We start from the raw sequence: 27560 nt of genomic DNA, 5'->3' as shown, positions 1-27560 counted from the left end.
TGGAACCACTGAATATATGTGGATTAGAGACAATACATGGTACAATTGTAAGAAAAAATTCTGATTGTCTTGAATATTCCAGGAACACGCGATAAGAAACATGGAACGAGGACGGGTAGAAAGACCTGTTCCAAGAAAACAAAGTTGATTTATTGGAAAAAAACATGTGGAGCAAGCGGAACCAAGATCTCATTTGTAGAAGCCTAGGATGGACCCACTCATCTAACGCGATTGAGGCTTCAGGATGTGCTTATCTGGGATCATCGTGCGTAAAATTGAGAATCGCCAAAGCTCATAACAAGGTTTTCAAAGGTCTTGCTCCACAGCTTTGAGCCTGTTTACTGCGATGGACTTTTTATATATGAGATCCACCCTTCCACCACCTCTCGACAATCTGCGTCGCACACCCTCACAATGCGACCAGGACTATCCGTTACCCAGATCGTAGGCGCAAGCCTAGTTGCGAACCAATTTGCGAGCGCATTATCACCGCGCACGAAAATCGACGATGCTTATGATTTTGTGATTGTTGGAGGAGGTCAAGCTGGACTCGTGTTGGGCGCTCGTCTTTCGGAGGATAAGAACCACACTGTACTTGTTCTTGAGTCGGGCGGAGACGGAGACGAGTATCGCAAGCGCATAGGTGCGTTCCATTGTTCGATTCCGCGGGGTCATGCGACATCTCTAATGCTCGTACAGATACACCGGCATATTCTTATTTCGATTCTTTATGGACAACGCCTTTGAATTGGGATTTCTATACTGTTGCTCAACCTAATGCAAACGACCGCGAGATTGAATGGCCCCGTGGCAAGGTCCTTGGAGGTGTGTATAGGCGTCATATTCCGAAGAACAAGCAACGGGATATTAACACAGTGATATAGGCAGTTCCGCCATCAATGGGTTGTACATGACCCGTCCCGGTAAAGATGAGATTAACGCCTGGAAAGACATGCTGGGAGATATGGACGGTGCCGATAACTGGTCGTGGGACTCATTCTACGCTGCTATGAAAAAAAGCGAGAATTTCAGTGCTCCAACTGATCAAGATGTGATTGATGAGGCGGGGCTCGTCTGGAATGCATCATATCATGGCACCAGCGGGCCGATCCATACAACATACCCAGACTAGTATGCTCATTCCTGTTCTCTGGAATTGACCGATAAGGCTAACGCATTCCTAGCACATTCCCCGAAGTGGGCAATTGGTTAAAGTCACTGCAGAGCATGGGCATTCCCATTTCTCCCAATATGTACGGAGGTGAAAACTTGGGCGCTGACGTCTCGACCTCTTGCATCAACCCTTCAAATTGGACGCGGTCATACAGTCGTTCCGGTTATCTCGATCCGCTTGCAGACCAGGGCAACTACGATGTATTGGCAAATGCGCATGTGACCCGGCTTGTTTTCGGCAATTCTACATCTTCCGGCAAGAAAACAGCAAATGCTGTTGAATACACAACTGACAGCGGTTCAACGAAACTGAAGGTTAAGGTTAACAAGGAAGTCATCCTAGCTGGTGGCACTATCGGCAGCCCGGCTGTATTGCTCTACAGTGGTGTCGGCCCCAAGGATGTCCTATCCAAGGCTGGTGTTGACCTTGTATCTGAACTTCCTGGTGTCGGTCAACACCTTCAAGACCATTTTGTGAGTGCGCTTACTATTCATAAGATGAGCATGTAACTGACTTGGTTGCACAGAGTGCCACAGTGAAATGGAGCTCGAATGTGGACACTGCAGGTTCCATCTTTTACGACAACGGCAAAGATAAGGTGCGTCTTGTGTATCCTCCATCAAACAAGGCGATACGGTATACTAATTCCCGCAGAACAATCCCAAATTCCTCACTTACATCGATTCGGCCGTTGCCTACGTGAATTCCACCGCTATGTACGGCAGCAAAGTCGATGAATATGACTCGAAATTCATCGCTTCAATCGATCAGTATGCACCGAACACGACTTATGACGACGGCGTGGTCACCGGCTACAAAGCAATCTGTAACACAACATCGAAGATTTTCAACGGCTCGACTGGTCAAATCGAGCTCCTGTTCATGAACAGCGATGGGAATGGCGATATTGGCATCACAGCTGCCCTCCAACACCCATTCAGCCACGGCCGTATCTACATCAACTCGTCAAACCCAATGGACTACCCTGTCATCGACCCGAACTACCTGAACAACCCAGCTGGTGTGTACCCCTCCAACCAAGCAAGGCGCAAACCAAAGCTCCCAACACTGACACCACTTTAGACTACGAGATCCTCCTCGCAGGTATCAAACTCGCCCGCCAAATCGGCGAAACCAGCCCAATGAGCAAAAGCCTCACAAACGAAACATCCCCGGGGACAAGCGTCCAGAGTGACGACGACTGGGTAGCATGGCTACGCAAGAACGGCGGCACAGAGTTCCACCCGTCTTCGTCATGCGCAATGCTGCCCCAGAATCAGGGCGGCGTGGTCGACGCCAATCTGCTCGTATACGGCCTTTCCAATGTGCGCATTGCAGATGCCAGTGTCATCCCCATCGCTTTGTCCACGCACTTGATGTCCTCGACATACGGCGTGGCTGAGCAAGCGAGCGACATTATTCGCAAATATTACAACTTGCCGTCGGAACCCGAGCCAGCTTTCAGTGGATCGACTTCCACGCCTTCCAGCACCACAGCTACTGCGAAGAAGAGTGGTACCCCGAAGAGCAATAGTAGTCCCACTAGTAATGGCGGTGCTGCTTTGTCGCCCGTGTGGACTTCTCTTGTTCTTGTTTCTTTGCATGCTGTTGTTGGCTACGGCCTGTATATCTAGGCTGGTGTTTGCGTTCCGTGCTAATGGTAATGATAATCCATGCTGGTTGAAACCCGGCGTTAGTATTTATGAAGTTCAATGTCGGTGATGTGTTAGGAATCTTGGGTGAAGGGGAACCGGAAGTGTTTCTTGTAATGACAGATACCCGCCTAGCTAGAGTGCGTTACATAGTCTAAATCAGTTTGAACATAGATATTTGACTAGTATAGACAGAATATAAAGGTCTTCCATATATCACCATATCAAAGACCTCAAATCTTTGACTTCCCATCCACCACCACAAACGCCCCATCCCCCCTAATCTCGAAATCCTTACCTTGGTCCCATCCAACCCACTCACTAAGCGTATCAACACCCCCATCCCCAGGCAAAAGCCCGCCACCCGACCATCCACCCTTATCCGCCGGAATCGGCGCCGCGGGAGTACTAACCAAATGCACCATAGGCCGCTGCTCATACCCATCCTCCTCAAGCTCCGCCTGCTCCAAAACAGGCGTAGCACAAGCATCCGTGCCATCAAAAATAGCCTCCCACTCCACACGCGTCTTCTGCTTAAACCTCCTCGTAAAGATCTCCCTCAACGCTGGCCACTGCGTCCGATCCTCCCTCTTCGGAAGATCCTTAATGTCAAATCCCAACCCACGCACCAACGCTGCATAAAACTGCGGCTCTAGAGCCCCGACCGCATAATACCGCCCGGCATCCTTAGTCTCGTACGTATCGTAATACGGGCATCCCCCATCAAGCAGATTCTCGCCACGTGGCTTCGCCCACGCAGGAGTATTCCTCCCAAGTCGCGGGAACGTAGCAAGATATGCGGAGCCATCGACCATGTTAGCTTCAACGACCTGGCCATGACCAGTATGGGAGCGGGATATAAGCGCTAGCAGGATTCCCTGGAAACATACAGCGCCGCCACCAGCAAAGTCCCCGAGGATGTTGGCTGGAGCGTGGGGCTTTTCTGCTGCACGGCCGAGCATCGACAGCACGCCTGAGACGGCGATGTAGTTTATGTCGTGGCCGGCCATATCTTTGTATTTTCCGTCGCGGCGGAAGCCAGTCATGCGGGCGATGATTAAGCGCGGGTTGTGCTTTAGGAGAACTTCTGTTGGGGAGAGGCCGAGGCGTTCGAGCACGCCTGGGCGAAAAGGGTCGATTAGAACGTCGGCTGTTGTGAGGAGACGTAAGAGGATGCTTAGGGAGGTTTGGTCGCGTAGGTCGAGGGTTATGGAGGTTTTGTTGCGAGTCAGTTGGTCGCCGCTTATGGATCTGGGTCGGTCTATACGGAGGACTGAAGCACCGTAGTCGGCTAGGAGGAGGCCTGCGAATGGGCCTGGGGTGATTGTTAGTTGTGGTGACGAGATCATGGTGTTTCTTGGATTGTTTGCGTACCTGGAGCTAGCCCTGCTAGCTCAATGACTTTGATTCCTTTCAATGGTGACATTTTGTATATTTCATTCAGAGAACAATGAAGTTCCAAAGTGTTCGAAAGTTGCCGTTTAATACTTCTCCGCATCCGAGGTCCGTGGATATCAAAATGCGGGGAAATTATGCACATCATACTATGATCGCGCTAGAAAGCTGTCATTACAGTATTTTGCTTGGCATAAAATAATCAATAATATCTACGATCTACAATAGAAGGAACATACATCTGACATTATAGGACTGTAAATAAATAAAAGGTAATATGGTATTTTTATACAAAGAGCATCTGTCTATTGTAAATAGTAAAACGAACAAAAGTATATGAAAATGAGGCAGACTCGACAGCGACACCTTAAAATGGATATCATTAGGAGATTGAGAGAAAAAAGGACTCGACCGCTCGCAAAACTTCCATTCGAAGATGCGATGGTCTCGCCACTACTGGCCAGAGTAAATCACAAAAAGAGGCCAAGAGGTATTGAATCACTCCAGAGATTGGAGATCGGATGAAAAAGAATATATAAACAAAATATCGTAATGAAGATAAAAGCAACCAGTCGCTAGTAATTACCAGTTCTTCTTGAGATCAGCATCGTGAGATCAATCATATCGCGTAGATGATGAGATCATGCTGTCCAAGCAAGTGGGCAGCTTCACAGCATCATGAACATGGAAAGAGCGACGGCGAGGACGCCACCGAAGAAGCCGGTCACGTTGGCACGCGACGCTGCGCCAGTGTAGACTGGGGACACACCCTCGGAGTTGCCGGTGGATGCTGCGGGTGCGTTTGTCGCGGTGGTTGCGATAGTCGCGGTGGTTGCGGTGGTTGCGACGGTGGGCACAGCAGTGCGCGAGGGGGAGGGGTGGTAGACGATGCTTGACGAGGGTCTGCCGGCGTGGAAGGCTCCAACTCCATTGCTGGGAATGGGCTTGGCGGAAGAAGAGGGCACCACAGGAGCGACACCAGGCACTGTGACCTCGCCGGTAGAGCCAGAGCCATTTCCAGAGGAGCCGGAGCTAGAGCCGGAGCCCGGGGTAGAGCCAGAGCTAGAGCTCTCACCATTTCCAGAGGAGCCGGAGCCGGAGCTAGCACCAGGAACCTTGGCAGTGGCAGTGGGAGCCGGGATGGTGAGGGTGACGGTGCTACCGGTGGGACCACAGTGCTTGCAGAAAGTCTCAGTGGTGGTGTAGCCCTCAGGGACCGAAGGGGCAGTGGGCTGCGACACGACCTCAGTGGTGGTGGCAGTGGTAGCGGGCTTGGTGAGGGTCACGGTAGTCGGGGTAGCAGCGCAGTGAGTGCAGACAGTCACAGTCGTAGTCCAGCCTTCGGGGATGGAGGCAGTAGAAGAAGCAGGGCCAGAAGCAGGAGCAGTGATGTCGGCAGCGCCAGTTGGGGTAGCAGTGGCCGTGTTACCGGGGCACCAAGTCTTGGTAATGGTGGTGGTGATGGTGGTGAAGCCAGTTGGGCAAATATCAACGTAGGAGGTCACGATGATAGTTGTGGTGGTACCCGGAGCCAAAGAGGAAGCCGAGCCAGTCACGGAGGGAGCGGCGGTGATACCAGCGGGGGCTGTGGTGGTCTCACTGCCGGTAGGCTTGGAACCTCCAGTAGTATTGTCGCCAGTGGGCTTAGAGGCGCCGGTAGTCTCGTCACCGGTAGGCTTGGAACCGCCAGTGGTGTTGTCGCCTGTAGGCTTGGAGGCACCGGTAGTCTCGACCCCGGTAGGCTTGGAACCGCCAGTGGTGTTGTCGCCTGTAGGCTTGGAGGCACCGGTAGTCTCGACGCCGGTAGGCTTGGAACCCCCGGTAGTGTTGTCACCAGTAGGCTTAGAGCTTCCAGTAGTCTCGTCGCTGGAAGATGGGACACCAGTCGGGATGACAGCTCCGCTAGTGGAAGAGGCGCCAGACTCAGTTGCAGAAGAGACAGAAGCAGTGCTGGAAGAGTGACCCGAGACCACAGGAGTGGAGCTGGGAACAGTGTGGGTGTGGGTATGGGCGTGGGTGTGGGTGTGGGAGCCATGTCCATGTCCATGACCATGGCCGTGGCCGTGGGCGTGCGAGCTGTGAGGAGTGGGGTGTCCCGATGAAGCTGAAGCCACAGGTGTTACAGAGCTGCTAGGGATGCTTGAAGAGGAAGACTCGCCGGAGGTAGCAGGGGCGCTGGAAGAAGCACTGATCGAGGAGGCCACGGAGCTGGAAGACGCGACAGAGCTCGAAGAAGCAACCGAGGTGGAAGAAGCCACGGAGGTGGTAGAGGCGACAGAGCTGGAAGAGGCCACGGAGGTGGAAGACGCCACGGAGGTGGAAGACGCCACGGAGGTGGAAGAAGCCACGGAGGTGGAAGAAGCCACGGAGCTGGAAGAGGCCACGGAGCTGGAAGAGGCCACGGAGGTGGAAGAGGCCACGGAGCTGGAAGAAGCCACGGAGCTGGAAGAGGCCACGGAGCTGGAAGAGGCCACGGAGCTGGAAGAGGCCACGGAGCTGGAAGAAGCCACGGAGGTGGAAGAAGCCACGGAGGTGGTAGAGGCAACAGAGGTGGTAGAGGCAACAGAGGTGGTAGAGGCAACAGAGGTGGTAGAGGCAACAGAGGTGGTAGAGGCAACAGAGGTGGTAGAGGCAACAGAGGTGGTAGAGGCAACAGAGGTGGTAGAGGCAACAGAGGTGGTAGAGGCAACAGAGGTGGTAGAGGCAACAGAGGTGGTAGAGGCAACAGAGGTGGTAGAGGCAACAGAGGTGGTAGAGGCAACAGAGGTGGTAGAGGCAACAGAGGTGGTAGAGGCAACAGAGGTGGTAGAGGCAACAGAGGTGGTAGAGGCAACAGAGGTGGTAGAGGCAACAGAGGTGGTAGAGGCAACAGAGGTGGTAGAGGCAACAGAGGTGGTAGAGGCAACAGAGGTGGTAGAGGCAACAGAGGTGGTAGAGGCAACAGAGGTGGTAGAGGCAACAGAGGTGGAAGTGGTGGAGGGCGGGACAGTAGAAGATGAAACAGTGGAAGACGAGACAGCGCGAGGGGCGCAATCATACAGGATATCCTGAATGTGCTCAGTGTATGGTGTTCCGTCGATGAGGTTGTTGTCACCTGCGGTGGCCTCCCAGAGCATGACACCACCGAACTGCTTGGGGTGCTTGTCCATGTAAGTCTTAACAAGGGGCTGTACCTGATCAGGGGTCAGGTAGAATCCAGGGTTAGCGGCATCCTCAGATGCGGGAAGACCGATAAAGAGCTTAGTATCGGTGTTGGCGCTGTTCTCGATCACACCGACCCAGTCATCGAAGTTGAAATTGCCGGTGCCGTTAACCCAGTTCGCAGCAGAGCAACCTTCGGTGTTGTAAAACTGAACCCAGAGGAAATCGAAGCTCGACCTGGCAATAGCATCACTGAGCTGAGCATCGGGAATGGGGCACTGGGGAGCACCGGAGATGTAGTAGGTTTGTGTGGTGTCCGTGCTGAAATGCTCACGCAGACGGTTGATCATGGCAGCGTATCCTGGATTAGCTTGTTAGGGAGAGTACAGTCAGGAAGTCAAAGGGTCAGGGAAACATACCAACTCCGCCATTGTACTCGATATCAAAATCGAATCCATCAACTGCGGCAGTGAGGAATGGGCGAGGGTAGAGCTGACCAAGCATGCTCTCTTCCCAACCCAATGAAGAAATCGCCGAATTATAAGGGCCGAAGGAGTACCACAGGAAATCCGCAAACCATTCACCGGTAGCATCATCAGGGAGAGACTGGGTTGTGGCACTACCACCACCGATAGAGAGCAGGACTGTCTTGCCAGCAGCCTTGCAACTAGGGATATCCTGCCAGATCTGGTGGCAGCCACTGAGCAGCTCCGTACCGGGGAAAAAGGCGCCATCACACTGGTTGGCAAAGTTGGAACCGGGGTAGTCGCCCTGGTATTGGGGGAACTTATTGATAAACCCGATGTTGATGATATCCGACGTGGACTGTTCACAGAAATGCTTGAGTCGTTGTTGGTTGTAACCTTGTCCATAGTAGAGGGCAACATTATTCTTCAGGCTGGGATCGACAGCAGCAGCAGAGGATGCAAAGAGTGAGAGGGCCGACACGGCGGCAAAAGACTTGAACATCATGGCTAAAAATGAATGTGGTAATTATATGCAATAATTAGATGCAACACAAATCGATAATTAACCTGATAGAAGGAGTGACAGGTTAGCTCGCGAACAACGAGAGGACGCAGACAAATATCTGCTTGGGAAATTTCCCAAAGAGCTCAAAATGAGAGTGTTGATGGTCGAAAGAAAAATGCTACACCTCGGGGGATAAGTGACTAAAATACATCAAGCGCCAGCTGGGGGCCATCCATCTTTGCCCCCTGGGGAAGATGCCGACCTCCGACGTAGTGCGCACTAAGCAAAAAGGAGAATTGAGCTATCAAAGCGTGGAAATGAGCCAGTACGTGATATCCGGACGATTCCACGACTCATAGGTCAGTACCACTCCGAATACACTCCACTAGTGCAGGGGCACCCAACGCAGAGTCACAGGGTGGGTTCAAAGTCTGATGGTTTGAAAAATAGACACGGGGGCCAACAAGTCAGTGTCCTGACTGTTGTGAATAGATCCTCATGACGAACCCAACATGAAAGCCTCATCAACCGGCATTTCCACTGTAGACTGGGGAAAGGCTAAACACATGGTATAACATGACCATACAGCCAGTGGCGTCAAAGAGTCACATCCGATTACGAAATGGATCAGCCATCAGCCATCAAAGGCTTTCTTTGAAGAGGGGTATGTGCTGGCCCTCTGCCTATTTCGGCCTATCTCGGCGCAGTAAGATTGCAAGAGCCGCATAACAGAGGCTAAAGGACCCTAAGGGACTCTAGCCGCCTTAGCATTGGGGCCATGACTGGATCAAAGGCCATTAGTTCGATACGAAAAACCCAATCATAGGTCATCGCTTAGGCACGAGAGCACGGACACCTCGGGGTCCACCGGCCATTGTATGTCGGATGTAGAACACTAACTCCGAGCGTCAGATGTGATATATATTTAGGAAGGTAGAAGTGTGGAAGGAAAGGAGATCTGTTGGACAACTGTTTGCATCAATTATTAGAAGAGCAAAATCGTATGGGGTACTTACAAGGAAGTGTAACAGGGGTCAAACGATATATGGTCTGAGGTCGAAGAATGGAATCTTCCAAATCAGGGAGTTCAGGACCGAGCTAAAACTTAATAAGGCTACGCTAAGCCATCAGAGGCCATGGTACGGAGTGGAACCATCTCAGTTTCGCCAATCATAAGGGTCGATCCGGGAGGAAGCCGGATCACCATTTTCATTCGGTTACAACAAATTACAGCTTACGGGAGTCTGAGATTGATGTCTCACTTCATTTCCACTTAATCGCCTTTAGTCCCTCTTGGTTTGTTGACCGAACGAACTCGATTTGCGATGTACATGTAACTCTGTCCAGGGGGAGAGGGGGGGTGGGTAGTTATAGAGTACTTTGGGTACTTTGTACGTGTTCTAGCCTACGGCCCCCAAAACTCCCACGTTATGTTTTCCTTGTATTTTCCGGTTTATGCAAGGTACCCATGTGTGCCTCGGAGATATGCCCACTCTAAGGGGGTTTTTAGGCGACAATGACGCCACTCATCATCCTGCCCGATTTCCTACCTACTATTGAAGTGCTAGCCAATCTTGGAAGTGCGCAATTTACAAATAGAGCATGGGGACCTGAAAATGAAGACAGGAACCGCCGCCCTTTTTTTCCCGCAACTGCCAGCAGCCACCGCCTTGACCGCCTCCATGTACCACCGCTATTCTGCCTAGATGCACCCGCACTATTAGTCATCCTAAGCCCAGCTGATGTTGCGCTCAACTTATAACGGTTATTCCCTACTTCAACGGTTGTTCCCTTCGTTTACACTAGCGACCAAAACGACGCCGATGATGGCTTTCCGCAGCCGAATTCAAATTGCCTCCCTTTTCACCCGGTCTGGTCGAGCGCCTACAAGATACCTGTCTTCCCTCTCTCTCTCTCGTTCTCATCCTATTCTCCAACCCTTCAAGTCGAACTTATCTAGGAATTTTCCCGTACATATGTCCTAGGGGTCAATTGTGATCCCACAAGCGGGCATTCCATACCGAATGACTAATCCTCGAATCTCAGAGCGCATCCTCAGATTCTGAGAGAAGGATCCAGGAACATCCATGCCAACGGTTACAATATGTTGTCAAAGTTGTGGAAGGACAGAGTCATCGACGCTTTGGCCAGCGGCGATGTCTTCCGCAGCGGTTAGTCAGTCCACAGTTGGGGAAGCGATGTCATGGGCGGCCGGGCTCCAATACCACCGGTTCACCAGGAACACATTACCCAATAATGACCACCGAAGCTGCAAGCCGTCGAATAACAAATACATGAAAATCTTTTGATAAACTAACCTACGATTGTTATCGGAGGCGAAAAAAGCACTGCGCAAAGTCGGTTCACCTTCGGCTGTAGAGCTTAGAGCTCACTCAGCAAGCTCACTCAGCGACACCGAGATGGCACACTCGCCCAAATGGCCTTGGAACCCCTTGGGTAATAGGTTTAGGAAGGCAGAGGTACAATAATAAGGATCACGCCAATGATCTATCAATACAACCTAAGCACCGGTTGTACAAGAAATTGCTGAAATCCGTTGACTGGCAATGGAACATCTGATACCGTGTCAGAACTTTCTATGGCGCATTGTGCGGATGGGCACGATCTGCTTGTGACCACATCGAGTAGGGTGTCTAGCATGCGCCCGTCAAGGTTCTGGCGTTCACCGTTGATGTAAACAGAGCCAGTTAGGAGGTGTCTACCGTCATTAGGCTCGAAGGGTTGAACTTGTTCTGCTTCTTCTTATGCTGCCTGGGGTTCATTCTCGTAATTTCTGTGCCCTAGGTTGACCGTATATCCTCCACGTTCACAGTGGTCTGCCTCGTCAAGTCGGATAATATTATCCCGTATCTCGGGCGGAATGTATTCATCGCCCCAGATCTTTATCCTCAGTTGATCAATGGTTAATCCACGATGAAGACAATTACATCGAACGAGATATTGGAAAGCCGCTAGAACATTTTGTTTCTAATAGGCAGATATAGTCTCAGGTCCGCGTCTGATAGGGGACGATTCCCTAACCAGAAAGCGTTAATGATGCTGTCTAACCTAAATTCTGCACTTTGTAGGATTTAAAATAACGGATGTAGGTCCTCCAGGAAGGTTATAAAATGACCTCGCAGCGCACGTTGGGTGATTAAGGACAAGCGGCCGCCAAGACGCAAGTTCCCAATAAGTCCTAGCGGGTGACATCTTGCGATGGCATACTCTTCAGTCAGGGTGACACCCTCTAGGGCAGAAGGGCAATTCTAGCAGAGAGTAACATTGAGCAGAATTTTTGGGGAGAACTTAGGGATGGCCGCTCGACTGAGCACCGAGCACTGTATGATAGGAAGATCACAGATTCCAGCAACGTTCATATCGGCCGCAGTGATTGAGAACACCACTCAGAGGCAGAAGCAAAGGATCGTCATCATCCATATAGTGTAGATCAGTGTGTAAAATAAACCTACCGCGTAAACTACATACAGATGCTTTCGCCGCGGTTGAAGTCTCTGCGTCGTCTCCGGAAACGGATGTTCGTATATCAGAGGATGATATATCCGGGCGGAATTATTGGGAAGCAACTATATGACGGTCGTATTCATTACATAAAATATTGATGGCCTAGCGCAAAGCGTCGTGGGGCGGTTATGCTGCAAAGCTTCTTTGGGGGCCGTCTGGTCATGCCCTAGTAGGGAGAAATATATTAAAAGCAGAAAAGGCATCTTATAATCTATTATCAAAGTGCGAAGAAGGGAGCCTTTCTGGCACAGTGACGAGCCGGCGATGATTCCGTTTCCATTAGCGATAGTGATCGCATGCTTCCAGGAAGACCGCTAGGATCAAGCGCAATTTGAGCAGAGCGTACGTTAAATAGGCGAGGGCAAAGCTGTAGAAGGTAGCAGAGATTGTATAGTATAAAGGGACGTTAGTACTTCACTAGTAGTAAGCAAACGACGATAGAGTCTTTGTCAATAGGCTTTCTGGCGGCAGGCGGGATACATTATATATAGAGGTGATAGTGTAGGTCGCGAGCAGCAGGAGCATAGCACGGTATGCGTAGTGAGGTGATTCTAAAAGGGCAGTATAAATTTAAGCAGAATAAAGTTGTATAAGCTACATAGGTCGCTCAAATGCCTATAGACGAGGCTGGAGAGCGAAGAATCTTCCAGTATAATATACGGTAGGGTTGGTAACAAGTGAAATGAAAGGAGCCAAGTGAAAACACATAAACTATGATCTATGATACCAAAAGTTCTAGGGAGGCACAGTGATATGTGACAGGGTAGGCAGTGGGAAAACGCAATATAGGGAAAAGGGAAAAGAACGAATACCAAGAGCAAAGCAAAGCAAGTCTAAAAAGAATGACGAGAAGGCGACACGGAAGCAGGGCAGCAGCGGAACGGAAGGCAGTTTAGGGCGATATATCAGGATAAACCTAAGCACAGGGACAAAAAGGAAGAAAAGTGAGGAAATACAATACGTGCATGCCAAATTTGACTGTCCACGGGTGTTTGTCGCAGCGTCAATTCGTTAAGTCAGCCTCGCGCAAGCCTACGTTTTATAACTCCCTTCACGTTGTTTCTTCGTTTCCGGGCATTATTTCACCGTTGCATTTGGTCATTCATCGACATTACTCCTGTCTTCAAACCGTGTCTTTACCCTATATTATTTCCTGGTTACCTTATGCTGGGTGTACAACAACCTTGTGGATGGGATAGATTAGTGAGTTATGTATATAAGACTCCAACACTAAACTATCTGACTAATCTCAAAATGCACTTTTGTTTTGGATTCATCAATTGGCGGTCCTACAAATTTTCCGGATTTTCGTAGCAGGCCCTGGTCACGGGACTAGAATGGTATAGGCAAACCGTCCCCTCCTCCATGATGTATCTCCATACGAATTGAACCATTTATTATGATTTCCTAGTCCCCTTCTTAGAAAAGTATCCTCGGTGTCGACACCAGTCCTCCATCTGATCTGGTTCGTCCTGTCCATTTCACCACTCTCATGAATTCCTTTATCACTACTCCGTAGGTGTTCTCACCTAGGCAACCATATGACTGTTCATAAGCTTTCACAACTTAGCTCCACTCATACACCGCCTTCTTTTCTCGCCTATACCGCCAATACAAAATCTATCTCGAGTTCATATCACCTTTTGGCATATTCTAATCTATTTTCCCCAGGACAATGCTCAGCCTTGTGCGGCAATAATTTAACGCCAGGGATTTTGATGTACGCGTTAATTAGATGAATTTCGATCGGCAGAATATTTTAATCAAAGTGGTGCGGGGCTGGGTGTTGTATTGCACCACCTGGGCATGATATTTTCACACGTTATCGGAAATCACTACCGAGTACTCCGGTAGTCCGTACGGAGTACTCCGTACTAGGTCCACCGTAAAACACATGGTAGATGGGATATTTTCTAACCTTATATCTCAACAAGCACGTTATTTGATTTCTTTACCACAATAGCTATTGATAAGGATTTTTTAACCCTGTGTACAACATATATATCAATTTTAAGAGAAATAAAAACCTGCATTATCATGATATTACATTCCTCAAAGCCACGAAGATATATATCGCAATTACAAGGTCATAAGAATATTTTGCAAATTCCCTAGAGAAGCTAGACATAAGCTAAAAAGCACAGAACCGTAAGCCCCATATAGGCTACCGTTGTTGAGATACGGAGTTTTAATTTATCGCATTTGCCATGTGGTTTACGGTGGACCACTTGGTAGTGGAATATGTTATCTCTTCCTCCTGTTGCCGGCACTTAGAATGCCCGCGCTCTAATTTGCATTCCTAATATTGATGACCCGTTTTAGTTCCTGCTTTCAATCTTGCGAGTGAGACTCTTAACGTTTCCATATCATGATTGGGCATGCTCTGAGTCGCTGGTAGTCAAATTGGATCAGCTTAATGCCAAATCTGAAGGCTCCTCGGAGGATGCGAGCTCTCCTCGGAGTGGGTATTGGCTTCCTTTCCAGGGCATATTAAGCGCCATTGTGGATTGAGCTAACAGCGAGAAAATCAATAGGTTTAGCACGCCACGTGGGTGGCATGTGGTTGCACTCCACCTGGGTTGATATGATTGGACGAGACATCCAAGACAGCTTGATGCTCGTTTGGGTCAAGAACAAACTCGGCCTGGTTCCACAGGCGTCCGCTACCGCATTGCCGGCTGCTTAAGTGCGCGTCTCCCACCGTAATCCTCGACGATCACGATAATATTCTTCCCCCTCCGGCCCTCTTCGCGACCATGGGTTTCTTCCTCCGCACCCTGAGCCTGACGGCTACGGCTATGACTTTGGTGGCTGCAGCGCCCCATGCATGCCGATCCCCACCTACTGGTCCCAACGTCACCGTGGAGCAGGGTGTTGTCAAGGGCTTTTTCCAGAATGACACTACTGTCTATCTAGGCATCCCCTTTGCTGAGACCACTGCTGGCGAGAACCGCTGGAAGGCTCCTAAGCCCATCAGCTCGTTCCCTAACGGTCAATTTAAGGCCACTGCTTATGGACCGTCCTGTGCCCAGGTAATGTCTGGCACGGCTATCACCGGCCAGAGTGAGGATTGCCTCAACCTCAACATTTGGACACCGAAAAAGGGTACCAATCTTCCTGTGTTCGTCTATATTTATGGTGGTGCCATGGTCACCGGCGGCAGCAGCAACGCCCAATGGCAAGGATTCAACTTTGCCCGTAATGATGTTATCTATGTCAACTTCAATGCCCGCGAGAGCATCTATGCCTCGCCCAATGCGCCTGAGCTGCAGGGAGAGTCCCAGAACTTTGGAATCCTGGATGTGGAGTTGGCCCTGGAGTGGATTTACAACAACATTGAGGGTATGTTTTTCTTTCTCTTGAACCACCTTGTGGCCTTTGACTAACCTAGTCGCTAGCTTTCGGTGGTGATAAGTCGCGCATCGTGCTGGGTGGTCACTCATCCGGTGGAGTGCACGTTGATCACTATCTCTGGAATCACCCTGATACCTTCTTGGCCGGCGCGATTGAGATGTCTGCCAACGCCCAATCTGGCCCTGCCTATGCACCCGCTGGTGTTGCGCTGAAGCAGGTGGTTCAGGACATGCTGGATGCCGGCGTGACTCTGGACTGCACGGCTGAAAACTACACTCTGGACTGCCTACGCGCAGCAGATACTTACGCCTTCCAGACAACCTACTTCAACTCTACCTCGAACACCTGGTTCTCGCCGTCGGTGGACGAGATCACCCGCTTCTCCAACTACACTGACCGCTTCGTCAAGGGTAACTACCCAACATCGTTGCCACTGGTCGTCGGAAACTCCAACCTGGAGGGCGAGATCTTCGGCTACGTTTACGGCAGCGAGAACACCAACTTTTCGTCTTGGATCCGCACTTTTGACGCCGACATTGCCTTCGTGCCCACGGACGAGCTCCTGGCCGCCTACGACGAAGCCGACTATGACTCTGTCTCCCTGATGAGCGGTGCCTCTTACGGCGATGCGCGCTTCCTTTGCGCGACCGACGCCATGCTGGACCTACGCGCTGCCTCGCAACCCACCTGGATCTACCGTTGGTTCGGCAACTACTCGAACGTGCTGCCGATCCCCAACCTCGGACCCTCGCACGGCAGCGAGGTGCCCTTTTTCCACGGCGGAAACGAGTGCTTCTCCCTGCTGGATGGCGTTACCACCGCGGAGCAGAAGCTCGCTGACTACATCCACTCCGGCTTTGTTGCGTGGATTAAGAACCCCAGCGCTGGCCCTGGCTGGGGCAAGGCCCAGCCTGTTGATGGTCCCTTGGCGCGCCTGGGTGTGCCTGGGCAGGAGGAGGAGCTTGTGATTAGCACGACTGGCGCCTATAACGCTCGCTGCCAGAAGGTCTACAAGCCCAACTACCCTAACTACCCTGTGGTGCAGAACCCTGTGTTGCTGGCCGCGAGTGCCTAAAAATGTTCCGGCCTTGTCTTGTTCTGTATAAAATAAATTAGATCTAAAATTATTCATATAATTTCAATCGAATCGTGAACATCACACAATGACCCTAATGCAGGTACTACCACGGCTCGAGAACGCCACCCAAGGCCAAAATCCTGCAAGCGGCAATTCAACTGAATCGGCCCCCACTGTGGAGATTGCACTCGTGCTGAGCGGCAAATCAAATACTTCCATGGTTCTCTCCCAGCTTTTTTCCGGAAGCATTCGGGACTTTTAGAGTTCCACCAGAGCGTAGAAGTGGCACTATGTACTCCGTACGAGGAATGATCTGGATCGAGACTCACACGTTCTCCCCTTTCCCCACTGCGGATCTAGAAGAATCAATATTTTCGCACTTGAGTTCTTATGCAATCGTTATTATTGCATATTGCATGACTAGTTGGCTTCGGATAGATTAAGCGATATGCCTCCCGAATGGGGAATTTCTAAACGCCCGAATTTCCATCACTCGAGATTACATGGTATACAAATTAGGTAAGTGGTAAACTCGGAATTTACCCGAACAAACCCCATTCTGGAAGGCAACTTTGGAACTTTCCCAAGCTTTGGAATAAATCTAGCTTTGGTGGCACAGATCCATGTACGAATCCATGGAACACGCGGTGGGGGGACAAACTAAGTTGGGGCCGATTGTAAAATTCCCGCCTGATACGGTAATTGCCGACATATACCCTATATTCAAAGCACAGATGTAATATTACCAAGAAAGATACCATCTATCCATCCTATAGGTGCATCGCCCAGCCTTCATTTAAGTTTAACCTGTTCGATAATCTGTGCTAGGGCCTTCCGAGGCAGTGGGCCCTAAAAAGTGTTTCAGTGTATTCTCCCAATTTCGATAATGGCTATAGCAGATGTTCTGTACTCCGTAAATAGTTTATAATAAAAATAGACGACCGCCACATTATTTTCACGCTCTTTTGCCTTAACTCTCTCTTTGCGGTTCGTTACTGAGACAGAGGCAAGTCAATATGGCGCGCCCAGATTTTGGGCAATTGGTATGCTGTCTTTCTCTCAAATTTCCCAGTACATCCTTCTCGTCGTCTGCTAGCTCACTAACGGGGTTTCCGTTGTGTAGGTGGCTTGGTATGTCTGCACAGTGGCAGCATGCATCTTCCTGATCTGTCGCCTTGTGGTCCGCCTGCGGCTCCTGAAGCGACTTTATCTCGATGACCTGTTCGTTGTTATGGCTGCCTTGTGTCTAATCGGCGATCTGGTAATCCAACATTATATGTTCAACCTGGGTAGGTGTTCCAAGCATTGAGCTGGTAGCGCAAAATTCTAGAGGACCCCACTGACGATCGCGGGCACAGGCATGTCTGATATGGCCAACACAACCTTGGATCAGCAGATTCATCTGATGAAGGTAAAACATCCTGGGTTAGGAAGAGTATACCATTAAATTGTTATTAATGCACCGTTTTATCCACCAGATGATCATCCCGGGCTCCACATTATACGTCACTGCGCTGTGGTTGATCAAGTCTAGCATGGTGATCTTCTACAAGCGCCTCGCAGATCGCACCCGGTACCAGATGGTGTATAACATCACACTTGGTTTCCTGGCTGCAACCTGGCTAGTGCTGTTTTTCGATATCGTCTTCAAGTGCTATCCGCCCAAGCGGCAGTGGGAGGGGCTTACAAACCCTGAGTGTGAGGATGTTTCTATATCAACTACTACAGATTCATGAACTAACGCTCTTTCAGTGGTATGCCCTCAAGGACCATCCACAGTCAACTACTGGCTCACGATTCTCTGTAAGGCCGTCTTTCTTGATTTACATGGATTATCAACTAACACTTTGCAGTCAATATCTTCAGTGATGTCTTCAGTAAGGCTTCGAGCTCAATTCTTCTCAACCGTTCCGTCTAACCGAATCCAACCAGTCATCTGCCTCCCCATTGCGCAAGTTGCGCGACTTAAGATGCCCAGGAAACAAAAGTGGGGTGTCATATCTGTCTTCCTCCTTGGTATTCTTGTAGTCATCACTAGCAGTATGTCTCCCCTCCCATCTGCTCCTCACATCTCCTTCCCATAACTAAACCACGATGTACCCAGTTATCCGAGCGGTCTACTCCCACCGCAACGAACAAATGATCACCTGCACCGTCTCCATGGTCGAAACCGCCATCGCCATCATCGCTTCTTGTCTCCCCGTTCTCCGCACCATGGTCTTCGGCTCTCACTCTCGCACTGGAACCTATAGCGGCCGTCGCGGCTACGAGCTCTCGCACTCTGGCGTGCATACCGGCGCCCAGGCCAGCAAGCAACACACCACCGTTTCCACCTCACAAAGTCATGTTGATCGCGGCGATGATATTTCTTTTCATGACTCCGACGACGGATTAGTGAAGGACACGGCGCCGGCTTCCGGGCCGGGGATTGCTGTTAGGACTGAGTATTTCGTGCGTGAGGATCGTGTATAAGGATGCGCGGAACTTTTGTGACGCTATTTTAGCGTTCACTTTGTCGGTTGTGCATCCCTGCCACACGCTTATCTTCATTTAAACTAATTATTTCGATGTGTACGGTACCTAATATTATTATGCCCTTAGATATTACCCTCAGAACATACTGGTTTTGCACATCTCGGTGCTTGCAAAGCTGGTGGTGTATCCAACACGGGATCTATAGATTACTACTGAATGATGTTAATGTCATGATAAATGGAATGAACTTTGTTTAATAGCAAGAGCGATTAAACTCTGAACTAAAGGAGGGGCACGTCCTAGCGTTAAGGAGAGGGTGATGTAAAAGGGAAATTGATTACCAGTAGGTTCAGTGTAATTTCAAAATGTTCTCTCTAATTCGAACTAGTGGACGAGCGAAAGTTTACATCTGACGCGAAGAGGAAGGCGCGACAGAACGATGGCTCTGCTCGTAGTCAGTACTAGCACCTACCTAGTACTTCACTAGAGCGAGAACGGTAGCGCGTAGACCGATAAGCTAATATGCTTAAAGTCGGCTATAATTACCTAGTTCTTTTTAGCTTATACTAGTAGATGTTTAGCTCCTAGCCATACCTATCGCTGACGAAATTAACATGAGATATAAAATCATAGAGGCGCTCCTAAAACATACCCTTAAAATTCTATTGAGGTATGGTATTATTATGACATTGGAATATAAGTGCTATCTATACTTAGCATAAAATGTTCTAATCTAATTTTATTAAAAAAAAGTTAACCTTATATAAATCTATCGTTTACATGGTTTACCGAGTCAAAAGGTATTCCCTTTTCGTATATGCCCCGCTCGGTAGCTTCAGCGTTGCTGCCCCATTGAAATCGACCCCACTTCTTTTTGTAGACTTCGATAACTTTCGAAGAATTTGGACTCCTAAATTAGTTTACCATATGTTGTAGTAAAGAGCTACCTAATTAGGCTTAGTCTCCCTCAGTTTTACAGACTTTCCTTCCGGTGAGCTTTGAGGCCTACCGCCCACGTGACTTAGCTTGGCCTAGTATTCTGCCCGGCTCAAATCCTCCTGAGTTTCATTATATACGTAAAAATAGCACATTACATAACCCAAAAGATGTCGAGACCCTCACTACTTTACGGAGTAGAACCCCCTTTAATTTCTAGGAATTTCCCCTCTGACGACCCTCTGATTTTAACGGGGTTTGATTGTATTGGTTAACACTCAGTACTCCATACTCCGTACTCCGTACCCTTCTTCTAACTGAGCCAGGACCCACCGAATAAAATCCGACGAGCAACGTCCCGGACATCGCCGGTGCACTTCCGCCGGACAAAGCTGCCCCGGATATCCGCAAGGTCCCCACTCCCAACGCGAAATCAAGATTCACAATATTCCATTCAAAGGAACCGGCAGTCACGCAGACCGTGAACTACTTCATTTCTACTGTTGTGAAGCAGCCAACTCCTTATCTCGACTCTCAGATACTACGCTATGGACGAACCTCATCCTGCAGAGATGTCGAGACCAATCCGTGATCCGCAATTCTATTATGGCGCTCACCTCCCTATATCGCGACTATATGCTTGTTAGATCACCGCGACTTGGAAGCTCAGTCAAACATATCCAGCGTATTACTAGATTGTACTTTCAGCTTCGTGCACATCTTACCCGGGATCCTTCAGCTTATCTGTAGCCTCATATTCTATATCTTTGAGTGTTTGATTGGTAATGTTTAACAAGTATTATAGCATCTGAATAAGGTTTGATTCTCCTGCGAATGTTGCAGATAGATTATCCGCATCTTGTGGATGACCAGGAGACATATAGGCAGTTGGTGGTGATCTTGTCTCAGCTTGATATTAATGGAGGTCATTGAACCTAAAATTGTTGCCAATTAATCTTCCTTATACCGTAGGTCATATTACAAAGACATTTGATCTCCTATCATCGAGTGAGGATAATCACCTTGGCTGCATGGGGCCATTCGTATGATCTCAATCAGTCTCGGTGGAAATCTACTTGGAACAAGATGTTTCAGGCAAAGCGTGCACTTCGAGATTCTCAGAGCGACGCTATCATGTATATATTTTCCTGGGTCATCACTTTCGTAGAGATTTGGTGTTGCATGACTTCAATTTCCAAATACTCGCCTCATTCAGATGGGATAGATGAAGAACGGGTTCTCCATATCAGTCATATCCAACATGGCAATTTCAACTTGCTTGCGTATCATATTCCCATTTTCATCAAGCTCCTCGACTACTCCCATCTCGTGAGCCCTTCTCTCTTCGCTGGTCAACGATGCAACCCAAGCCTTCCGCTCATCGTTCCTGCGTTTCAACAAGAACCGTATAATGAAAAGGATAAAAGGTGTCCCCGCCCAGCTGACCACTATCATGGAGATCCAGGCACCGTAATAGCGAGGTGCATCCCTGGGAACCCATATCTGTGGCGAGCAGATATTTGCAATGGAATAACCAACCATGAACATAACATTTCGGGTCAACTTCTTCGTATAGCCGGCTGCAGATGATGTAGTCCAACCCAACGCGATAATGTAGGTATTACCATAGGTGTGACCAGCTAGAAGTAGACAAGCAAGCATCCCTAGCTTCTGGTCCCAATCAATAGCGACCATTCCAATTCCACCTGCAATTGCAGGGATACACCAGAAGAGTCCATGGAGTGCAAGATTTGAAGGCCACCACCGTAGGGCATAGGCTCCTGCAATACAAACCAGGACACCGAAGCCACCACCTGCTGCAGCCACGAGAGTCGACCCCAAACTGTCAACTCCTAGAGCCTTGGTAATGAGGTTCTGTTGTCCGTAGGTGAGATTATTAGACATCATGAGGGTAAAAGACTGTAGAGTAAATAGCCACGAAACGGGGTCGCGGAGCGTCTCGATAAACTGGCTCTTCTTGAACTGCTTCTGTTCAATAGAGCTTTGACTCGACGCATGTACTCGTCTGATAGTGTGGATTTTCTCCTCCAGTGTCAGGAAAGTGGCCTCAGCTGGGTTGTTCGGATATTGAAACCAAACGAAAACAGAAAGAAGTACCGAGACAGAGCCAGTGATAATCATAAAAAGCTTCCAAGGTAGGATGAAGCTGTGACTCCAAAGCAAACCGTAGGAGATAAAAGCGGCACATATAGGTGCGGCTGCAGACGTCACCCAAAGCCAAGGTTGGAGGAACGACTGTTCGTAACGATTAAAGAACATTCCGATTGTGACTTCCATTGCAGGTACCACGACCGATTCGGCGGCACCGAGCGCCAGCCGCAGAACCACAAGAGCGGCATACGTTGTGGCAACGCAATGAAGTAGTAGGATGACACCCCACATGAAGACAAGAGCGGCGACAAATTTTCCAAATGGTAGTTTTTGCATAGCATAATGTCCCGGCCATTGTGCAACAATGTAGCCTGATGGATTATTAGAGAAGGTATAATCGGAGCAACGATCCTGTCACATACCGACGTAGAAGAAAGTTCCGAGATTGTTGTATTCAGCCTTGGAGATGCCAGTCTCTTCGAACAGCCCGAGAATAGCAGCGTAACCCAGAGTGGATTTGTCAATCTATAGAGATTAGAGGTTGCAAACAAGAGGTTCGGATAATGAGCTCACAAAGAGCAGTAGGTTGATAGCAGAGAGTAGCCCGAAAATACGCCAGTACAATTTGCGTCTCAGCTTTTTCTCCTTCTCAGCTGTCAATGGCCCAACAGAGTCTCCATGAAGCTCAAGAATGCGTAGAGTTTCATCTGCGTATTTGGTCTCGATAGCCTTCTCGTTTTTAAGCGGGGGACTCTCCGTGGCCGTAGGCTCAGGCTTGATGGCCAAATCCATACCTGCAGCTTGTTTCTTGGCGGCACTGAAATCAGGCGTGCACGGTCGACTCGAATCGTCGAATCAAGTCGTTGAATGATTAGGCACTTGGAAGGTAATGATAAATGTGCTGAGGGAGTCTTTTTTTCGTTTTGATGTACTCTGAAATTTCATCACGCCATAATTTGGATAAAAAACGTTCTTTCTTGGCTCTAGCAATGAGATCCATTAACACGAGATATCATATGTTGTAATTATCTTTGCAAAGACTCGAAATCACACATGAATCCCCAAATGTTCCCAATTCATGATCACCTTTCCCCGATAGCAAAGGTTAAGGGGGATGTGAAGCAAGGAGAAGACAAGAATGGGGAATGTTATTGCCTCAGGCACCAAACCCTAAATGCCCCGTGTGGGGGCTAACTCCCCCGGCCCGGTTCCCGTCGGCCGCCACCCCTGGGATCTTCACCGTCTGGCAAATCCGATACCTCCCAACCTGTTCCAGAGCCATTCTCGCGCTCCGACTTTTATATTCAGGAACTCTTTTCAGGTACCTCGTTCAACTCTATCATTAATCGGCCGTGCGAGGCGCCTTAGGGTCTAGCGATCTGTTCAAGGGATCACTACACAGAGGATCCCTACTGAGAGAGAAAACAAATGTGTATGATTCTCGGTGAGCAAAGTGGACGGATAGAGAAAGGATGATAGGAAGGGGAGAGGATCTAACTTACTACAGGGGCCAACCCCGGTATCGGCCTGAGGCCATCCAATATCTGTTCAAGACATCGTTCACACTCATCTAAACAAGGCATGACGTGATAAGTAGTAAAACAACCCCCCGCATTTCCAATAACACACCATCATTGCGCGAAATGGCATTTTTGTAGCCACCCCAGCTTGGTGCATCTAAGTCTCACACCAGCTCCGGCCAAGCTCCTTCTTTTCGCCATTTGGCTGGCTATTACGTGCCAGATCTACTTTGATCGGGACAACTGGTACCACCATAAACATCCGAGGTTCTTCCATCTGACTATGCAAATCTTACTGACAAGCCTCCAACCGGTACAGATCTACCAACATGCATCTTCAATTGCATACACTCACTATGCGATACTTAGCCATCAGATTCACTGATATGAACCTTTCAACTTCGGAGAGATTATGGAGCCTGAATCATTGCCCGAAACCGTCCCCACTTCTAATGCATAAGAGTTACAGGCTAGGTGCCTTTGACCAGGATTTCATAGATAGACAAGGACACTAGATGACGAATTATCTTTGGGTTTCTTCTCGCCATGACGCCTTCCACACCAAGGCCGAAATTCATATGGTCGGCCTTCTATCCGGCCCACTCCTTTGGTTGTAACATTCGCCCCTCCGATGTTGAAATCGTTATGCTCCACAAACAAAATATTGCCCGCACGCTAACTGTAATTCTAAGCGTGGTATTGGACAAGATGTCCGGAGACAAGATAAAAAATGACAAAAGCGTTGGCGTCTTGCTATATAGATGGCCGATCCGGCGCCGTTTTTGTTTACTTCCTCCAGCATATACAAACGACAGGGGGCCTTGACACTCGGCACCTCGTGTTTTTAATTTCTTTTTTCGCGGAGAACCTTGTCAGACCTATTTTATCTTCATAGAGCTTGACAATTGCCAGCAATGGCTTGGCGGCGATCTTCTAACAAAACCCCTGCCGCGCTCAGCACTGCGGTGGAAAGCCAGACAGGGGAGGTCACAACTGTTAGCGGGAAGTATATCAGCGAGACCGGAGGCAATAATGCGGCAACAACATACCAAGATGCGTCTGGCGCTCCAGTTGAGCATGACTCGCCATTGGGATACTCTGTCGGTCCCGTCACAATTACCTTGCTGAACATCACAATGATGATCGGCGCTGGTATTTACTCTACGCGTTAGTGCCACATAACAATGCATACGCATGAATTCCAGCTAATATGACAAAGCATCATCTATCCTGTCTGGTACAGGCTCCGTTGGCGTTAGTCTCATTTATTGGACCCTAGGTTACTTGGTAAGTGTTACTTATGATCAAGAAAGAAATGTCGACTGATCATGCTTGCTTCGTTCTAGATATGTCTCACGTCCGGAGCTGTGTACCTTGAGTTTACGGCATATTTCCCTAGTCGATCGGGTTCAGAAGTCGTTTTCCTCGAACAAGCTTACCCTAATCCGAAATGGCTCTTCCCAACCACCTTTGCGGCCCAGAGTGTCATTCTTTCGTTTGGAAGTGCTAATGCTACAGGTGAGTTGGCGATCGCATTTTACTTTTTGCAGGGTGTTAATTAACAAACCATAACAGTCATGGCCAAGTACCTTATCGCCATCTCCGGGCACACGGGTACTAACTGGCAAATCAAAGGCACTGCTCTAGCCTGCTACAGTCTTGCCACCCTGAGTAAGTTGCCCTCAATGCATCATTTTGTTTGAACGAAGGACGCTGACAACCTGCAGCGCTGGTGTTCAACACTAAATACGCATATTGGTTCTCAAATGCTGTTGGAGTTGTGAAGATTTGCACCCTTCTCTTCGTCATAGTCACTGGCTTTGTTGTTTTAGGGGGCAATACCAGGGTTGAGAACCCCAAGGCCAATTTCCATGATGTTTGGTCGGGTAGTTCCACAGCTTCTGCATACGGATTTACTACTGCCTTGTACCGTATTATTTTCTCTTATGGAGGTTACAATAACGCCTTCAACGTTGCCAACGAAGTCAAGGTATGGCAGCTCGAGATTCATGTGGCACAGGGCTGAAACTGACATTTCTTTTGATAGAATCCCGTCAGGTCACTCAAAATCTACGCCACCCTTGCTCTTACAGTGGTTTATGTGTTATACATGTTCGCAAATATCGCATTCTTCGCTGCTGGTTGGTTGCCAATAACCCATGCTATATTCGGATCACCGCGCTAATTGCATATGGTTTTACAGTTCCCAAGGAGGAGATCGAGAGCTCTGACCTCACGACTGCCAGTCTGTTCTTCGAGAAGGTCTTCGGCGCCAGTGGTGCAGTTCGCGGTCTCAACTTCCTCATTGCATTGGCTTCCTTCGGTAACATGATAGCCGTGATAATTGGTCTATCTCGGCGCATCAGAGAATGTGGCCGACAGGGAGTTCTGCCTTTCACGGAGTTCTGGGTCTCGACCAAGCCCTTTGGCACGACCTTAGGCCCGTATGCCGTCGTTTGGTCTTTGACCGCGCTGATGATCCTAGCCGTTCCTGCTGGTGACGCTTTCACCTTTGGTATGTTCTCTTCTACCCCCGGCTTAGAGGTCGGTTGGGCATTATTGCAATGCTAACACTCAACAGTCAACGACTTGTCAATCATTCCTGGTGCTGCCTTTAATCTTGCAATGGGTCTTGGTATCTACATTGTTCGCTGGCGCCGAAGACAAGCCAACCTCCCCGAACCCGAATTCAAGGCTTGGCATGTCGTGATCCTCTTCAATGTTCTCGTGCAACTCTACCTCCTTGTCATGCCCTGGTATCCGCCCGCAGGAGGACAATATGCTGGTGATGTCAGCTTTTGGTATGGAACGTCTGCCGTGACAGGAATTGGAATGTAAGTCAACTGAACTTGGCCTGCGCGTCTACTCTGCTACTAGTCTATTCTTACTGACAAAATTATCTAGTCTTCTTGCCTGCGGCATCTATTACTATATTTGGGCCTTCCTCATTCCTAACTGGAAGGGCTACCGACTGCGACAAGAGCCTTTGAAGCTAGACGGTGGTGTTCAGAGCAACCGGCTTAGAAAAGTACCTGTTGCTGAGCTCGCAGAATGGGATTCGACGCACGATGCGGCTGGCCGTCCTATCGAGTCGCCAGTTGAGATTCATGTTCAGGTAAAAGGCATCGATGTGTGATCTAAAAGTGCGAGATGATTCTGGCGGTTGGTTCTGCCTTTTGGATTGTTGCGTTGTATGGTTTCTATGATTAGGAGCGAAGAGAGAGCAATACCACCACTACAACATACAATATAAACTCCTGGGTCCGCGCTAACCCTTTTAGGATATAGAGACCGTTTCGGACACACTAAACTCTAATAGTCCACGCAGTAACCATATCGAGTATTATAATCTCTTGGGGCTACAATGTAGGGCCAGGAAGAAAGAAGGGAGAGAGTGGCTATTTACTTAGCAGAGGGGTTTATGCCTGAGGCATCAGTGGCGGCCTAAGGCCACCAAAACATATAGTTGTAGACTATCATTATGATATAGTTGATACTGTGGTTTATTTTAATGCTTTATCAGTAGGTGATGGTGAGCAGTAGGTGAGATTGAACGTTAGCAGTTGAATAGATTTTCCGGCTCTGCATTTATTCTTGGGCCAGAGGAATAATAGCTCCAGTCTATAAAGGCTGTCCAACACAATATCTCATCTATCTCGATATCCAAAATGGACCTTCCCGTATTGCTTCTCTCGATTGATCGGCCCGCCAAGAGAAGGCGTCAGGTATCGCAGGGTGCAGAAGATCAGTCCAGGGTAGAAACCCATACACAGCAATCTCCAAATGACACAATCATCAAACCCAAGGTCGGCCATACCCTCTTCGGCAGGAGACGATCAAAAACACTAATCCTACGCCGAGAGCAATGATACAGTGCCGACCGTTATTGCCTTCCATATCCGGATACACAGAGATACTCTTTCTAACCCTAGTCACATGATATGCTAATCCAATATAGAAGTCGCGTAAATTACCAGTTTTTTATATACTCGGTAATAGTACCGAATATTGTACCTTTCTGTATGAATCCAAGACTCTGTCCCGTATTATGTCACAGATCAGCAACAATCGGATCAACTCAATTTCCTACCGTTTGCCGAATGGGAAGAAGGTGGCGAATGCGATGAGGAGCCTCCGATATATGTCTGCTTCATAATCGAATGGAAGGTTACACTCAACCGCAAGGCGGTAAGGAGAGTGACTTAAGAATATTTGGTTGTAGCCCC

At 49.0% G+C, this 27560-nt stretch overlaps 8 protein-coding genes across 8 annotated transcripts; 4 read left to right on the top strand and 4 right to left on the bottom strand.

Annotated features, from left to right (window-relative positions):
* Window positions 1–414: 414 nt before the first annotated feature.
* Window positions 415–2808, top strand: PEX2_044460 (GMC family oxidoreductase; the record flags this gene model as incomplete). Its single annotated transcript, XM_016741721.1, has 7 exons — window positions 415–643; window positions 700–825; window positions 885–1131; window positions 1185–1647; window positions 1701–1772; window positions 1829–2195; window positions 2258–2808. 7 exons carry the CDS (start codon window positions 415–417, stop codon window positions 2806–2808), a joined length of 2055 nt encoding a protein of 684 aa, XP_016603423.1.
* A 251-nt stretch (window positions 2809–3059) lies between these two features.
* On the bottom strand, window positions 3060–4175 carry PEX2_044450 (CaiB/BaiF CoA transferase family protein; the record flags this gene model as incomplete). Its single annotated transcript, XM_016741720.1, has 1 exon — window positions 3060–4175. The coding sequence occupies one exon, from the start codon at window positions 4173–4175 to the stop codon at window positions 3060–3062; it is 1116 nt and encodes a 371-aa protein (XP_016603422.1).
* Window positions 4176–4889: 714 nt separating this feature from the next.
* chiA1 (class III chitinase ChiA1) lies at window positions 4890–8334 on the bottom strand (the record flags this gene model as incomplete). The annotated part of the gene is made up of 2 exons (XM_016741719.1): window positions 4890–7723; window positions 7782–8334. 2 exons carry the CDS (start codon window positions 8332–8334, stop codon window positions 4890–4892), a joined length of 3387 nt encoding a protein of 1128 aa, XP_016603421.1.
* A 634-nt stretch (window positions 8335–8968) lies between these two features.
* On the bottom strand, window positions 8969–9209 carry PEX2_044430 (uncharacterized protein; the record flags this gene model as incomplete). Its single annotated transcript, XM_016741718.1, has 2 exons — window positions 8969–9079; window positions 9177–9209. 2 exons carry the CDS (start codon window positions 9207–9209, stop codon window positions 8969–8971), a joined length of 144 nt encoding a protein of 47 aa, XP_016603420.1.
* Window positions 9210–14615: 5406 nt separating this feature from the next.
* On the top strand, window positions 14616–16288 carry PEX2_044420 (Carboxylesterase, type B; the record flags this gene model as incomplete). Its single annotated transcript, XM_016741717.1, has 2 exons — window positions 14616–15201; window positions 15258–16288. 2 exons carry the CDS (start codon window positions 14616–14618, stop codon window positions 16286–16288), a joined length of 1617 nt encoding a protein of 538 aa, XP_016603419.1.
* Window positions 16289–17769: 1481 nt separating this feature from the next.
* On the top strand, window positions 17770–18763 carry PEX2_044410 (uncharacterized protein; the record flags this gene model as incomplete). The annotated part of the gene is made up of 5 exons (XM_016741716.1): window positions 17770–17989; window positions 18044–18094; window positions 18145–18168; window positions 18224–18331; window positions 18396–18763. The coding sequence occupies 5 exons, from the start codon at window positions 17770–17772 to the stop codon at window positions 18761–18763; spliced, it is 771 nt and encodes a 256-aa protein (XP_016603418.1).
* Window positions 18764–20914: 2151 nt separating this feature from the next.
* On the bottom strand, window positions 20915–22606 carry PEX2_044400 (Major facilitator superfamily domain, general substrate transporter; the record flags this gene model as incomplete). The annotated part of the gene is made up of 3 exons (XM_016741715.1): window positions 20915–22185; window positions 22237–22339; window positions 22388–22606. 3 exons carry the CDS (start codon window positions 22604–22606, stop codon window positions 20915–20917), a joined length of 1593 nt encoding a protein of 530 aa, XP_016603417.1.
* A 1642-nt stretch (window positions 22607–24248) lies between these two features.
* PEX2_044390 (Amino acid/polyamine transporter I) lies at window positions 24249–26470 on the top strand (the record flags this gene model as incomplete). Its single annotated transcript, XM_016741714.1, has 9 exons — window positions 24249–24501; window positions 24554–24621; window positions 24681–24852; window positions 24910–25005; window positions 25062–25324; window positions 25382–25475; window positions 25538–25849; window positions 25916–26168; window positions 26239–26470. 9 exons carry the CDS (start codon window positions 24249–24251, stop codon window positions 26468–26470), a joined length of 1743 nt encoding a protein of 580 aa, XP_016603416.1.
* Between the last annotated feature and the right edge of the window lie 1090 nt (window positions 26471–27560).

The sequence above is a fragment of the Penicillium expansum genome (assembly GCF_000769745.1).
Source record: "Penicillium expansum strain MD-8 chromosome Unknown contig145, whole genome shotgun sequence".
Taxonomy (NCBI): domain Eukaryota; kingdom Fungi; phylum Ascomycota; class Eurotiomycetes; order Eurotiales; family Aspergillaceae; genus Penicillium; species Penicillium expansum.
The sequence above is the reverse complement of the archived record's forward strand: the minus strand, read 5'-3'. Positions and strand labels throughout refer to the sequence as shown.